This window comes from Akebia trifoliata, chromosome 3, assembly GCF_017979445.1.
Source record: "Akebia trifoliata isolate Shusen 1 chromosome 3, ASM1797944v1, whole genome shotgun sequence".
Lineage (NCBI taxonomy): Eukaryota > Viridiplantae > Streptophyta > Magnoliopsida > Ranunculales > Lardizabalaceae > Akebia > Akebia trifoliata.
In genome coordinates, this window is record NC_141377.1 from 57,522,517 (window position 1) to 57,539,127 (window position 16,611).

At 33.6% G+C, this 16,611-nt stretch overlaps 3 protein-coding genes across 7 annotated transcripts in view; all 3 read right to left on the minus strand.

Moving 5' to 3' along the window:
• The window catches only part of LOC147408304 (uncharacterized), a 109,453-nt gene that overhangs the window by 56,669 nt on the left and 36,173 nt on the right, over positions 1-16,611 (minus strand). The gene's annotated exons all lie outside the window — the stretch shown is intronic.
• LOC147408306 (uncharacterized) overlaps positions 1-16,611 on the minus strand; it is a 41,587-nt gene that overhangs the window by 1,782 nt on the left and 23,194 nt on the right. The window contains exons 2-3 of one of the 5 annotated variants that reach the window (XR_015177037.1): positions 6,396-6,473; positions 867-942 (exon numbers count right to left, since the gene is read on the minus strand). Coding sequence is in view for 1 of the 5 variants with exons in the window: in XM_086437226.1 (XP_086293352.1) it covers positions 6,758-6,864 (107 nt within the window). In the remaining 4 variants the exon portion in view is untranslated. Of the gene's footprint in view, positions 1-866; positions 943-1,041; positions 5,307-6,395; positions 6,474-6,517; positions 6,865-16,611 lie in introns of those variants that run through there. The other 4 variants (XR_015177034.1, XR_015177035.1, XR_015177038.1 and 1 more) reach the window with 4 other exon arrangements.
• On the minus strand, positions 9,193-10,506 carry LOC147408307 (uncharacterized). Its single transcript, XM_086437251.1, has one exon. It carries the CDS (start codon positions 10,376-10,378, stop codon positions 9,335-9,337), a length of 1,044 nt encoding a protein of 347 aa, XP_086293377.1. The 5' UTR covers positions 10,379-10,506; the 3' UTR covers positions 9,193-9,334.

Genomic DNA, 16,611 nt, shown 5'->3' on the forward strand with positions numbered 1-16,611 from the left:
TTTCTTTGGGTTCTAATAACTATGGCGAGTGTTCTAACTACTTGTGCAAGAATTGGAGATCTTCTGTTGGGTAAGAGGATTCATGGATTTATTTTGTTTTAGATGTCTTTTTAGGTCCTTCGGTGATAGATTGTTATTCAAAATATGGTCGAAGAGATGATGCACGTCAAGTGTTTGATAGAATGCCTGAAAGAAACGTCGTGTGTTGGAATTTTACAATTGCTGGTTACGGTCAATCAAATTTGTTTCGCCCAATTCTTAAGCATCTTTGAGAAAGAGGTTAGCATTTCTAACCCATGGAACTGAACCAAACCAAACTGAATTAAAGTCGATTTGAGTTGGTTCGGTTCTGGTTCACATATAATGGAACCGACCTTGGTCGGTTCGATTCTGATTTTGCTCTACACCGAACCAACTCGAACCAAGTTGCACCCCTACTAGTCATATCCAATTCACCTAAGACAATTGGTCTTAAATGTTTCTTAAAAGCATACTTATAATTGTGATTTTTCAAAATTCTTGCGACTCTGGCAACTCAAACTCGATCTCGATCAATTGACATGGATGCTACCACAGATAACTCACCTGATATATTTGAAAATATTGGAACTGTGGAGTCTGAAATGGGTCCCACAGTAAGTTCAAGGCCCACTCTTTCAACTACTAAAATTTGTTGTATAAGGCCCGGAATTTGTTTTTGGATTTTTCAACTACCAAAATTGTAAAATGAAACTCACCAATCTTCTTTAGATCACCATATCCCCCTCCCCATTTCACATGTTTCTATAAAAACAAATTGGCTTTCTATCGATTCACAAACAACAAAGAATATTTCTTTTTCAAATATAGTAGTTGAGCATGCTTACCCAATGGCCACTAACTTGTTTGTTCTTTAGAGGTCCACATCTTTCTTAAGAGAATGATCCATATCATTTATGCTACCTACAAATTATAGAATTTCAATATTATTGACAAAAACCTACCTAAGAATGTGATACTTGTAAAAAAAAAAATTCATTTCTGTATAACAAAATTTGATTTTGTGGAGAGTTTCCTTATTCTATTTGACAATGGAAAAACATAAAATCCATTACGTTTCTAATTTACAAACAAATTAAGAACTATACTTCACTTAAGACCCTAAAAACTAAAAGCATGGTATCTAAGTACATTCACAAGGCAAACACCGAAATTTTGATGGGCAACAAATCACTTATGTTTCTCATTTACATACAAATTCAGCCGAGTATTAAATCCACACAACGAGTTTGAAAAAAATAAACAAACAACCAAACATTTTTGCTCAAACACCTGCCCAACTGATCTGGATAACAGAAAATTCAATAACAAATGAAAACCATACCAGATTGAGTGAAATTACACCGATCATCATAAAAGTGGTAAAACGAGAGAAAAAGTAGAAACACCCAAAACTAAAACTCCACAATCAAAAATACCAAAAAACCCATATCTTGTAGTGAATTAGTGATTGATATGGCCATTTAACTTCTAATGCCATTAAAATAAGTAGTGAACAGAGATTATGTCATGAATCAAGGCTTCCTTTTTTTTTTCCCTTGTTGTTTTCCACCCATGGGGTGATAAGTTATGGCAGTGTGCATCAACAACTTTCCCAACAGGACCACATAGCATCACTTCCGCTTCCAACTCTTTATAGAGCCACTGATCTCAAAAAAAAGTTTGGCTTGTCCAAAAAAAAAGAGTTTAGTACCCATTACTACATTAGGTGCTTTGCCATAGAATTTGGTTACTAGCTATTTAAGTGACAGAATGAAAATGCAAATCATATTATTTAATCTGCTTGAACTTGCTAATTTGTTCTCAAAATAGCAAGTCTGAAATACTTTCGCTGGTCAAATAGAATTATGATACAATACAAATAAAAATAGTTGATTTTTAATTTTATTTTTTATAAATAATGATATTGGTAACTTGAGACTGGCAAGAATTGAATACAAGAATCAGTAGAATTCTAATATTTACTATTAATTTAGAGTTTTCTTAGTTATTCTTTTTTATGGCCAAGTGTAATTGAGAATGTGAAGGTTATCACATTCTCTCCTTCCTTCAGATTCAAGGCCGGAAAAAGAAAAACTCATCCCAAAGCAGATAGCAATACCTCAATGTGAGATTATAACTGGGTCACCTGTACGTCTTTAAAAGAGAGGCCAATACCCAAGACAGGATTAAGTTAGAGAAAACAGATGGCAACACCGCAATATTAAATGTAATAACAAGACTTGTTTAATCAATTTAAATTTTATGAATAAGATTCGATGATAATGATAATGTAGAATTTATTTTATACATAAAATAGAACTTGACCATTTTAATCTATTTTTCCAAAATACATAAATGAATATGTGATTACCCAGCCAGAAGGGTCTCTGGCAGAGGGCCATCCACTTAAAATTGTTTCTCAATTTCATCACTGTTCCACTGGTTGATATATGTCAAGGTTAACCTTTCAAACAATATCTCACTAGAGAGATTCATGAGGATGTCACTAGGAAATTTGGGGCTGTCAGTGGACCGGGCTGGGCCGGGTTTTTTTAGTCAAAAAATTAGGCCGGAAAACAACACAAGTCCAAGGCCGTTCCAACTATAGCCTAATCCACCTACATTTGGGCCATTGTCAGACCTCGGCCAAAACTATTTCTAACTTCTTTCATTGTACAGAAAACACATCAAATAGTTCAAAAAATAACATATTAAATAGCACATTGCAACAGTAATATTTTAAGGGTGTAATAGTAATTTACCAGAAACAAGGAATAAATAGTTGGATAGATGATTTTACAAACCTACCCCCTTTACTGTGACTGCTGCACCTTGCAAGTTGCAACAGTTATGTATTAAGGGCAGCATAGTAATTACAATACAATATAATTTACTAGGAACTATGGAGAATGGTCCGGGCCACCCACTGGGCCTAAATGCAATACCAAATCCATCCCTGTAATGAAACGGGATTAGCCCAGTCTGATAACTAAATGAGCTTAGTTGTTAGACCCAAACCCGATCCATGTATAGTCCTACTAGGACTAGTGTTGGGTAACTAAAGTGGAGATATCTACAGGAGTGTTAATGTGACTGATGTGTATTAATTGATTAGATCAATTGTCAAAAAACTAAAGAAAACACTCATGTCAGTTGCCACAGAGAACTAAAAGAGTTTCCAAAAGGGCTCATGCCCAGACTCATCAAACAATTGTCCATTCAAGTTCAAATACTCAAACAAAATTGAGTACAAGGACTTAACGGGAAAATTCCAAATAGTATTAAACAAAAAAAAGAAGGTTACCCACAAGAGTAAACTGGTATTCCTTTGAAAACATCAATAGGAACCTGATCAGAAGCATAAGGTAATAAGAAGCAATAATAAAGAGATGCGGAAGAGAGAGAGAGAGGCATTGAAATTTACAATTTAAAACTTGGGTTTAAAAATCCTCACTTGAGAGAGGGAAGAAGTTGTTAGATCAACCTTTTCCCTCCTCCTTTTATAAATTTGGGGGTCCAACTCAAAACCAATTGGCAATGGGTGGGGCTTATAAGGAAAGAGACGACAAGTGAGTGTTTGATGTGGGACTAAACTCAACACACCCCTGCACATGTGGGACATACGGAATGGGCCAAAGCACGCGTAGATATGAACTGGGTGACATGGAGAGAAGTCCGCTCTGATACCATGATAAATTTGGAGCCCGACTCAAAACCAATTGGCAATGAGTGGAGAGGCTCAGGAGCTTATATGGAGAGAGACAAAGTAATGAGTGCCTGATGTGGGACTAAACTGAACACCCCTTTTATTCGGGTCTGGGACTGAAAAATGTAATACCTTTTTTTTCTTTCAGAATGAATACTATAAATATATAGATGGGAAAAGAGAGCTAGTTTATGGTATTCTGGTACTAGAGACACCAGTGTTTGAAAAAGGTGTGTGCATAGAGGCCTGCCTCAAGGCTTAAGCTTACCATGCATACTTATTTTTTAAATTTATTAGCATCATCAAAGCCTTATCTTGAAAATTTGGGGTCTACTGAAAGAATAAAATGTGGGATCACGAGTCTTATGTATCACACCTTGATGACTATTTTCTTTCCTTGTAGCTTTTAGTGTAGTTGTTCTAGAGAGTACTTATTTGATTTGTGATGGAATATTTTGTATACATGTATTGCGGTTGAGGTAGCTGAATTAAGTCCCTACACAACTTTTCTTTAATGTTTTATCCACTTTTAACATTTTCTATCATTATTAATAGAACCTGATGTGGAACCAAGTATCTTATAAATATTAGTTGTGTTCCCTAACTAGGTTCTCGAAGTATTGGATATCATTTTTCTCTTCCTCCTCAAATTATTCTTAAATCGTTTCATTTCCATTGTATCTTCCTTACTCCCATTTTCATTTTTGAATCCTACATTATTAATAGATGTTGTAGACAAGTGGTATATTTTCTTTCAATTTTTAGTAGAGAAAGAATCCAATAATTATCTCATTAATTATGTTTTTAATGGTGTTAAACAATTTGACTCAAAATATCTTATGACGAGGAACGGGTTACTGCATATGATTTCAGATCAAAAGATCATGGGTTGGACTCCACAGTAGCTAGTCCTGTTTAACAAATGCGCAGCTATCCTCAAATGTATATAGACACATCAATGAAACATCTCTGTAGTTGAATTGAATTATGTAGACAACAGCTCCAATGAAAATAAAAATTATAATCACAACTGAAAGAGTAATTTTCTTCAGTAGGTTATGGTGGATGTGAACAGTACATTTGTAAGGGTAAAATCATTACATGTATATAAAAATTACAAGAACACTCCTCATCAAAGGGATATTTTTGTAAATTCATATACATGTTTTTGTAATTTGAATAGTTTTTTTAATGAGGCCAAATAACTTAAAACTGTTTCCACATTTTATTTAACAAGAAGTCATTGCAAAACTTTTATATTGCAAATCAACCAAACAGGAAGTATGGTTTCACAAGAGATCTCCCGGTAACTACCAAGCAATTCTAAATTTTTCATTGCAAAACATTTGCATTTGCAGATGCAACCAAGCGTGGCCTTAGCTTCCTTTTTTTACTTCACCCCCATCCCGGCCCACATACAACCTAAAGTTAAGACTGTTTTTCAAAACTAGGTTCGTGACAGCTCCTCTGGTCAGAACTACTGCTCCTTACTAGACTCCAATGAAAGGGTGTGAGTAGGGGTGTCAATTGTGCCCGTTGGCCACCCGATAAAACAAGGGTTAGGGCCTCCATATCAAACCTGCAAGGATGGATCCAGACTAAATAATTTTCAGCCCATCAATTCGGGTTGGACTATGGCAAATAGTGCCCAACCCGGCCAGATCTAGCCCTCTATTATATATTTTGGAAATATGAATAAAATAGTTAATTAGATAAATATTTTTCTAATAAAAGTAAAATATAATATATAATTGTAATTTAACTTTTATTTATAATAATTAAAGGTTAATGAGTCATTAATTACAAATTCGATCGGATAATCTTCAAATACATAAAACAAATTATTTAAAAATAATAAAATAAAAACTCTTTTCATTTAAAAAATACATTAAATTCTAGTAATTTTATTTAGTTCGAACCTGACCTAAGTCAAGACCGAACCCACTAAGATTGGGCTAAGACTTAGTTGACTTAGGCCCAATAGGGGTATAGAGCAGGTTTAGGTAGAGCCCACCTATTTAGGGTTGGGTTGGGACTCAATTGAACCAGGCCCGAACCAGCTCATTACTGCTCTAAATGACTTGACCGAATGTACATACACCTTAATAACTTGACCGAATTTTATTGACTTTGATGATACTTTCATAATGTCATACTAATCATATCCAATTTCTTTGACGAGCCAATGTGAAGGACAATTCACCTAAGACAATTGGTCTTGAATGTTTCAAGCCTACTTATAATCGTGATTTTTTAAAATTCATGCAACTCTGGCAACCCAAACTCGATCTCGACCGACTGACACGGATGCTATCACAGACAACTCATCTGATATTTTTGGAAATATTGGAACTGTGGAGTCTGAAATGAGTCCCACAGTAAGTTCAATGCCCACTCTTTCTACTAATAAAATTTGTTGTATAAGGCCTGAAAATAATCTTAAAAAAAAAACAGTTTCAAAAAAGAGAATATAAACCTCCTGTATACTGGAATTTGTTTTTGCAATTTTCAACTAGTAAAATTGTAAAATGAAACTCATCAATGTTCTTTAGATCACCATATCCCCCTCCCCATTTCACATGTTTCTATAAAAACAAATGGGCTTTCAATTGATTCACAAACAGCAAAGAATATTTCTTTTTCAAATATAGTAGTTGAGCATGCTTACCCAATGGCCACGAACTCGTTTGTTCTTTAGAGGTCCACATCTTTCTTAAGAGTTGTTCATCCATATCATTTCTGCTACCTACAAATTATAGAAGTTCAATATTATTGACAAAAACCAATCAAAGAATGTGATAATTGTAAAAAAAAAATTCATTTCACTATAACAAAATTTGATTTTGCAGAAAGTTTCCTTATTCTATTTGACAATGGAAAAACATAAAATCCATTATGTTTCTCATTTACATACAAATTAAGAACTATACTTCACTTGAGACCATAAAAACTAAAAGCATGGTATCTAAGTACTTTTACAAGGCAAACACCGAAATTTTGATGGGCAACAAATCACTCATGACAACCTCTCTAAATACACAAAGAAGGAAATGACGTCAGATCACTAAACCAATAAACCTGCAAAAGCCGAGTATTAAATCCACACAACGAGTTTGAAAAAAATAAACAAACAACCAAAGATTTTGCTCAAACACCTGCCCAACTGATCTGAATAACATAAAATTCAATAACAAATGAAAACCATACCAGATTGAGTGAAATTACACCGATCATCATAAAAGTGGTGAAACGAGGGAAAAAGTAGAAACACCCAAAACTAAAACTTCACAATTAAAAATACCAAAAACCCATATCTTGTAGTAAATTAGTGATTGATACGGCCATTTAACTTCTAATGCCATTAAAATAAGTAGTGAACAAAGATTATGTCATGAATCAAGGCTTCCTTTTTTTTTTCCCCCTGTTGTTTTCCACCCATGGGGTGATAAGTTATGGCAGTGTGCGTCAACAACTTTCTCAACAGGACCACATAGCATCACTTCCGCATCCAACTCTTTATACAGCCACTGATCTCAAGTAGAAAAAATAAGTTTGGCTAGTCGAAAAAAATAGAGTTTAGTACCCATTACTACCGTAGGAGCTTTGCCATAAAATTATACAACCTTTACACAACAAGGTTGGAAAAAATAATTAAAAGAACACAGAAAATAAACATTTCTATTCAAGGACCAGAATTATCCACCATTTTGTGAAATCTTTAATTCATTCATTAGGAACAAAGGTAACTAGTAATATGTTATTCGTTTTAGTATGTATTTAAGGTGTTTGATGAACTTAGGTTTCATAAAAGCCTGAAATTCATTCATATGGATATGCCACAATTTCGGTTTAGACTTTGATGTTGGACATGCTTAGATTGGAAGATTGGAACAAGTTATAGACAAAGGATGCTAGTATTATATAATGAAGTAGGATGAATGATGTAATTAGGGATAGGTAGGTTTAACAGTTGAGGTTGCTGGTTATCAACAAAAAAAAAACAGTTGAGGTTGCTAGATTTTAATGGGTTTCATGATATTAAAGGATTATGAAATGGAGTTCGGCTATATGATGCTGGAGCAGGGCACATATATCTAGCGCTCAAAATCAGATTTATCCATATTCTTTTGGACATCTTAGTCCATACCACTTTCAGTTCAATCTGAAGTCCACCACACCAGTCCAAAAAGACCTAAGGTCTAGTCTAGACTGATATCATGATTCATGATAGGATGTGGCAGTTTTTTACACCGGCTGTAAACTTGACACAAACCTCATTCATTATCAGAAATTTTTTGGGCCAAAAATGCAGTGCAAAGGAAACAACATGTGGAGAAAACACAAAAGTAAGATGATTGAGATACTAACACACTTACGCCTTAAAACATTATCATGGAAATCATTATCATCGTGAACAAAAAAATTCTAGCAGAAATAACATAAAATTCAAACATTTACTCCTTAAAATGACTTGCAAAGTACTACCTCAACATTGAGTCTCTTACCTTTTTAGTTTAGCCCTCTAGCAAGAACTTACGAAGTATCTCCATATGCTCTTGATCTGATCCATCCCTTACAAGCAAATTCACCACCATAGCCATGGTGTCTGCATTTGCTGAGAAGCCCCTCTCAACCATTTCATTGAGAAAATGTGTTGCCTTAGGGATAGCATTATTTTGGATCAATCCTTGAACCATGATATTGAATGTAACATCATCTGGAATAGAGCCCTTCTTTTCCATTGCCAAGAACAAATCTTCAGCTTCTTTCAACATTCCTCCCTTAAGAAAACCGTTGAGCATTGTGGTATATGTTATAGTGTTGGGTTGAAGATCTTTGGTTGAAAGATTGCAAAAGAATTCCTTTGCCGCATTTATGTTCCCAGTTTTGCATAAATTATCAATAATGATGGTGCAAGTTACAATATTAGCTTTCAATCCATTGTTTTCCATCTCATTAAATAGTTTCATTGCTTCGGAAAGGTAATTGTTTGTCCACAAACCATCCAACAATGTATTGCATGTGAAGATATCCGGAATTTGGCCGTGAGTTTGCATCTCATTGAAAAGCTCTTGAGCTTCCACAACTCTCCCAACCTTGCATAACCCATCCATAAGTGTGCTGTAGGTAATTGTGTTGGGAGTCAATCCCTTGCGATGCATATCTTCACAAAGTTGCTTGGCCTCGTCCAATTTCCTATCCTTGGAATAGCCATTAATCAAAATGTTATAGCTATAAACATCGGGTTCATGACCACTTCTCATCATTGAATCAAAAACATATTTTGCCTGTGTCATATGGCCTTGCAGACAATATCCATCCATCATCGTATTGTATGTGACCATGTTGGGCTTTTCGCCTCTTTGAATCATCCATTCCAATAGTTTATGTGCTTCTTTGGTCTTCCCTTCTTTGCAAAGAGCATCCACTAGTATATTCATTATGAATACATTCGGGGAGATGTTGCGATCTAGCATTTCATTGAATAAACTTGTTGCTTCTTTCCCTTGACCTGAACTGTATAGTCCATGAATCAAAGAGCTGTATGTGGCAACATTGGGCTCGACACCTCTTTGAGACATTATTTCTAATACATCGAGTGCTTCTTTAGTCCTCCCATCTTTGCAAAGGACCATCTATCAGAATGTTGAAGGTTACTACATTAGGCATGACTCCACCATTCACCATGCCATTGAAAAAGCTTGCAGCTTCTGTCCACCGACCAAAACTGCATAGACCATGAATTAAAGAGTTGTATGTGGCAACATTGGGCTCAACACCTCTTTGAGACATTATTTCCAATACATTGAGTGCTTCTTTAGTCCTCCCATCTTTGCAAAGACCATCTATCAGAATGTTGAAGGTTACTACATTGGGCATGACTCCAGTGTTCACCATGCCATTGAAAAAGCTTGCAGCTTCTGTCCACCGACCAAAACTGCATAGACCATGAATTAAAGAGCTATAAGTGACGACATTAGGCTTCCATTTTCCTTTCTCCATCTCTCGGATTAACCTAAGAGCTCCATTAATATCCCCACTCTTGCAAAGTCCATCAACTATCGTACCATAAGTAATTTCATTGTATGGATACCCATTCTCCACTATTTTGTTAAACAACTCCATCCCTTGAGTTACTTTATCCTCCTTAAAGAAACCCTTAAGCAGAATATTCAAAGTTACGCAATTTGGTTCGAACCCACGTTTGAGAATGTTTCCAAAAAAAGCAAAACTGATATCCATCCGACCCAAGTTGCAGTAACAATTTATCAATATGTTAAATGTACAAAAATCAGGATGGATTTCTACAGAATTATTCATCATAATGGAAAACATAGATAACACAGTAGAATACTGTTTCATCTTGGAGATGGCTCCAAACAAATGATTAAAAGGGAAAATGGAAGGCATGGGTCGCATTTGAACCAAACGATCGAACAAACCCAATGCCTCATCAAACCCTAGGGTTCCAGTTTTACACTTCTCTCTTACCATATTTTCCAAATGGGACTTAATCTGGTAGGGATTTGAGTGTGGTGGTTTTGTAGAATAGAAGAAGAAGGGAGAGACAGAAAGTGTACCAACCTTTTGATGAATCAAAATGGCAGCAACATTTCTTGAATATTTCATGACTGAATCTCTTCGTAACATTAACTTGCAAAATCGGAAAAACTGAACAAAAAGTCACGCATTGAAAAAAAATAAATGAATAGTTGATATTCAATCTCTTGACCATTTTCTAACATTTATGATCCTGCGTATCCCGAAGCAAATGACCTACGATTCTGTGATGGGGCGTACGGGTGCGTCAAAAAATCATTATTCTCTCTATAATGTAATTTTACATTACAAATTATTACAAAACAAAAAACTAACTTATTACAAATTATATAATGAAATTTTATTTCAAATCATTATTGTAGTTTTGGCAGAATGCGCTGTAATTAGTATTTTGGGCTTATTAGGAAAGTGAATCGTGTTAAAACCTATTGATTGGGCCTCTCTTACTTCAAGAAAAAAGAAAAGGTTGGGGTTGGGGGGATTTTGTCTAAGTATTAATTAGAGGTGCAACTTGATTCGGTTTGGGGTCAAATTGGAATCAAACCGACAAAGTCGATTCCACTAAATAAGAATCAGAACCAAACCAAATTCCATTAGAATCAACCCAACCCAAGTCGAACTAAAGTCAATTTGATTCGATTCGATTTTATGGATTGTTAATATTCTATAAATTGTAAGGAATATTTTTTAATGAAAAAATAAATATATAATAAAAATAAAATTTCATATAATAATCTCATTAATCTATCCATAAAAAGTCATTAGTTTATCCACAAAAAATATTAATGTATGTCCTAACTCGTAAAATGATTCAATAATAATAATAATAATATTATTATTATTATTATTATGAGTTGTGTTCTTTTGTAAAAATTCTCGCCAATATTCTAGAAAAAACATTTTGTCATATATGAGTTAAATTTTTTGAAATGGGCTGATTTTTTGTGAGGATGATCTCTATGATGAGAAAATCATCCTCACAAAAAATCAGCATATTATGAAAATTTTAACCCTAGTTTATAAGATGAAGAATCGTGAACCATCAATTTTTACCGTTAGTTTGTAACCACTTTTAATGGGGTTAGAAGTTACAGAATTGGCTGATTTTTTGTGAGGATGATCTACTGATTATAGAGATCATCCTCACAAAAAAATCATTTCATTTCGAAACTTTTTAACCATATAAGACAAATTTTCGTCTAGAATGTTGGCTAGGATTTTGTCAAAAGAACGTTACCATATATATATATTGCATAGGGGTTCGGTCCTCGATTTGGTTTGATTCTATATAAGTTTGATTCAAGAATCGAGCCAAATTGATCGGTTCTCTATTTTCATAACCCAGAATCGAACTGTAACTTATTCCAAACCAAACCAAACCATCCTAAAGCTATCGGTTTGATTCGATTCTTCGGTTTGAAGTAGACCAACTTGCACCCCTAGTATTAATTACATTTATTTTATTAAATTATACTAGTAAGTGGTATGTGCAAAAGCACAAGTATCAAAAGAGTTTATTTTAATTTAAAATATTGAGTAAAGCGTATATAAAGATTACATAGTCAAAAAAGAATTTTGTAATTTTCAAAACTAAACAACGTGATTATGAGGACGTGGATTAGTAATTTTATTGGGTTTTTACCAAAATCATCCCAATTATATTATTAAATTTAAGTATAAAAGTGAGAGCATTTATGGTCACTTGAATTTTGGTGTCAATCACTTTTATTCCCCTTCTCCCATTATAAATTACAACAGCAAGGAAGATGTAGTTACATTACTACCTTAAGTACAACATAACATGATTTAGTGTTTTTATAAATTTTAACATGATACAACATAATTACTTAACTGCATGATTTAATCCGAAATAGAAAGATTGGTCGCAATAATGAATATATAAAAAAAAAAATCTTGCTCTTCATGTTGGATAGCCTCTTCCTCCATGTTTGTTGGATGGTCTCAATGTATTTTAAGGAGAGAGAGAGAGGATCAAGATCAAGATCGTAAAAATCATGTCGACATCAAGATAATATTGATTCAACTAAAGAATCATAGATTTTTTTTCATATTATCATAAATATAAATAAAGGTATTTAACGGAAAGAGCAGGGTCCAATTGGTTATCCATCTATTCAGTTTTTAGGTGAACCCAACTTGTTATTAGGAACCGATCCTCTGTAGCAGGAGTTCTTTGTAGCTCTCTATGGTACCTTTATAAAAGTCTATAAAACACTATAGTCAAAAGAAAAAAAAAATCATTGATTCCTCTTGGATTAATTATTTAGATCAGATTGTCAATATCTATATATTTATATAGAATTTGCCCATATAAGATAAAACACATTGCAGCTTTATGAGTAGCTTTATGTGTATATATATATATAGATATATATTTTTAGTCTGATCGAGTGTTTATAATAGACGGTCAGTGAACTTCTAAATTTAAATGAACCAAGGTCGTTCTCTAGATGATTTGGCGCACTGTCAATTGTTGGTTAGCGTTGTAGGGAACTCGTGCTACAGAGGATCTGCTCCTCTTTTTATCATCAAAGTAAGTTGAATAAACGTTTTGTTTCCCCAGCTCGAAAGAGCCTCCAAACTAAGAGATATTTACGAAAACGTGACAAACTTTTGACGAGTTTACGATCCCTGCTCATTGTTATTTGTTCATTAGGTTGTTCACATCTTAGTTAAAATAAACAATGAGCCAGAATTGTAAATTTGTAAAATTCGACTTACGAAATGGTAATTTACCCCCGAACTAAACTATATATCTTCTGAGAAAATGTATATTATGGTCACACCACCTTATTCATCAGAAACAAAACAGGGAAATTACTATGATCTATGGGGTATGGATATCAATTCTATATTTTTAATAATCACACACTTCTGATTTCTTCTTTGTATTTGAAAGCCCCTTGAATGAGAAAAGCTCTTGGCATTCTTGAGAATGGTTATGAGAAACAGAGACATGGGCCTGTTCGTTTGGGCTTTTGGAGTTGGATTTTTCAGTTTTTTTTTTTTTTGCTTTTAAGCCCGAAAAGCCTGACAAATGCTATCCGTTTGGACTTTTTTGGCTCCGCAAATTTTAAATGAAGCTAATAAGCAGCTCTTTATTCAAGTCGCCCTAGGCCTGCTTCTTCAATTGGTTTTTACGCGAAGCCCATTACCGAAAAACGATTCATATGAAGTTACCTAAATGCCCTCCATCTTTTAACGAATTTCCAACAAAAAAAAAAAAAAAAACCCCACCATTTTCATTTTTCTCATCTCCTGCGAGCGCCCAAGAGATCGAGATGACTCTAGAAGAAAAAAATTTGTGGGTTTTAGGCAGTTGCAAAGATCCAAACGTTTTCGTTTTCTCATCTCCTGCGAGTGCCCAAACGTTTTCGTCTCTCTCATCTTTCCCTCACTTTCGAAGAAAACCCTTTTCGTCTCTCTCATCTTTATCAAATTTCGTCTTTCAAACAAGAAGTTGCAGAGAAACTCTTACATCTTTCTCTCATTCTCAACCTTGAGTGGAACAATAGGAGGGGAAGAGCTGAAGAGGTGGTGGGCGAAGGTGAAGTGTCAATTCAAGAAGATCTCAACTCCAACAAAGTTCCCTAAAACCTAGGTTTTCTTCTGTCTTTGTTGAATTTCTAGGGTTTTTTTTTCTTCTTTCTATTAATTTCTCAGGCTCTGTGAGAGAATCTCTATGTTTTTTTTTACTTGTCTTCGATTCAAGTTCATATCTATGATTGTAGGCAATTTGTGATTTAAAGATGGATTGATTACTAAGCTACTTCTTTTTTAATTCGTAGATGGTGATCTTATTTCTTTGTTAATCTGTTATGGATTCATCACTGTTATGGAACTTTTGTTAAATTGAGTGTTAGAGAAGGAAACGTTTTTGTTGGAATGTTTAAAGTTAGATGCTTGCGTGCAATTTCAAATTTGAAATGAACAGATCGGTGTTGTTGAATTATGAAACTTTATTGTTGTTTTATTTATTTATAAATATGGATAGATTTGAATGACTAATTATGATTTATGTTGCCAACCTCAAATTTTTGGATATTGTTTGTGAATGATGACAAGTCTTCTTTTGGTGTATCTAGATAATTTGGATTTAACAACTTAGCAAAAACAGAAAAAAAAAATTTTTAAAAAAAGGATTGAACTAATATCAATCCAATTTTCTAGTATATTTTAGAGAAATTAATGGAAGCTAGCTTTCCAATAGCTAACAATTACACCCAACACATGCTCAAAGAAGAATGACTCCATGTGTTTGAACTCCAAAAAATCAAAAATAAATATTCCATGTAAAACTCATGAACATAATACTGAAAAAAGGTTTCAAATGAGCAAAGGAGAAAAGTATAGAAGCAAGGACCTTTTTCTTATGGGGACTTTATCCCACTCCCTTTATTGTCTCCAACTGAAGGGGATGTCAGAAACCCAATTTCTACCATCTCAACAAATTTGAATACAACACGGAAAATTCATTAATCATAATGATATATATTTTTTGATAAGTTGAATGACAACAATATCTTTTGGATTTAAACATTTTCTTAGTGTAAATTTGTCAATTTGTTAATTGTCCAATGAACTTTTGTATTGAATTATCCTACCTTATAATGTAAATTGACACAATGAATTCCAATCATAAGTCTTTAGATACACCTTGAGTATTTTTTATTTATTTTTTGTTGTACTCGCTTTGACTATGAACATTCCTTGGTTTTCACAAGATTTCTAATCAATTGGTATTCTAATACGAAGTGGCCCCACTTTCCACACTCATGTAGGCGCTTCTATTAGGAGTGCTTTGTATAACAATTCACAACACTCCATTGGACACACTAACATAGAAAACATTAAAAGTCCATTACTTGTGATCATATTGATGTATGTATGCTACTAAGTCATATGAATCGGTTGTCATACTCCCACAAAAACTCATAAAAAAAATACTCCCATAAACCATTCAAATAATTTATTTGAGTGTTAGCAATAACATTTCTCCTTTAACAATAATGAAGTATAATAGTTTAAAGCATGTTGATGTACGTATTATGTATTTTCTTTAATGTTAATGTGTATGGGATGTTGCGTGGATGTTAAATTGTGTATTATGCTAGTATTTTTTTTTTTTTGTCAGGAAAATTTCATATGTCTATTTTTAAGAGGAGATGTTGTCGAAATTTCGATAGAATTAAAATATTTATAAATTTATTTAAATTGAAAATAATTATTTTTATAAATTTTTAATATAAATATTTTATATATATATATATATATATATATATATATATATATATATATATATATATATATATATATATATATATATATAGTCATTTTTTGAGCATTCTAGGTGCATTATCAACATTAAGGGTATTCTGGTCATTTTACTTGAATCCAGCAATAAAAAGTTGTCAAAGGAACATCAATTTTTGGCTTCTATGTTTTTGTAACGAACAAGCTTCTGCTGGATGTGATTTTTCAGGCTCTGGACTTCTGCTTCTTCCAAAAGCCAGCTTCTGGAGCTGCAGCTGACTTCTGTAAAGAACAAACCCTTAAGTCTCTCTCATTTTTCTTTTGTTTTCTCTTAAGCATAAATTGTGTAATGGGCTACATATGACAAAATTCCGATTCCAGCTCACCATTTATCTTAAACCCATGTCACTATAAAAACCAGCAAAATTGTCACTTTAGAAAAATATTAGGACTCTCATTGGATTGGATCAGACCCAAAATCTAACCCAATAATTTCGGCTTTGAATTGATGTTTTAGATTTTGATAAGGATCTAATATCTTATTGGATTGGATCTAGATCAACCATGTCCCAATCTGATAAGGACTTGATCCGAAATATGTAGAAAGTATATATATTATATTATATATTTGTTGAAAAGTATGAAGTTTATTTAGAATTTGTATATAAATTCGGGTTTGGCTCAATACAGATCCAATTTGATTGTAAATGGATCAGGTTTAGATCTTAATATTGATTTCTGATAATAAAAAACCCAATCCAATAAGATTCTTATACGATACTTATCAGACCAGTTCTGGATCCGATTCTTATTGGATCGATACCAAATCAACCTTGACCCAATCCATTGACATCCCTAATATATATATATATATATATATATATATAGGGTCCCGTTCAATGGCCAATAGTTTGGCAAACACTTTTTCAAAACATGGGTTAGAGGTCTTGGAATGGGCTGATTTTTGGTGAGGATGATCTCTACGGTGAGGAGATCATCCTCACCAAAAATCAGCTCATTCCAAAACTTCTAGCCCCAGTTTACAAGTT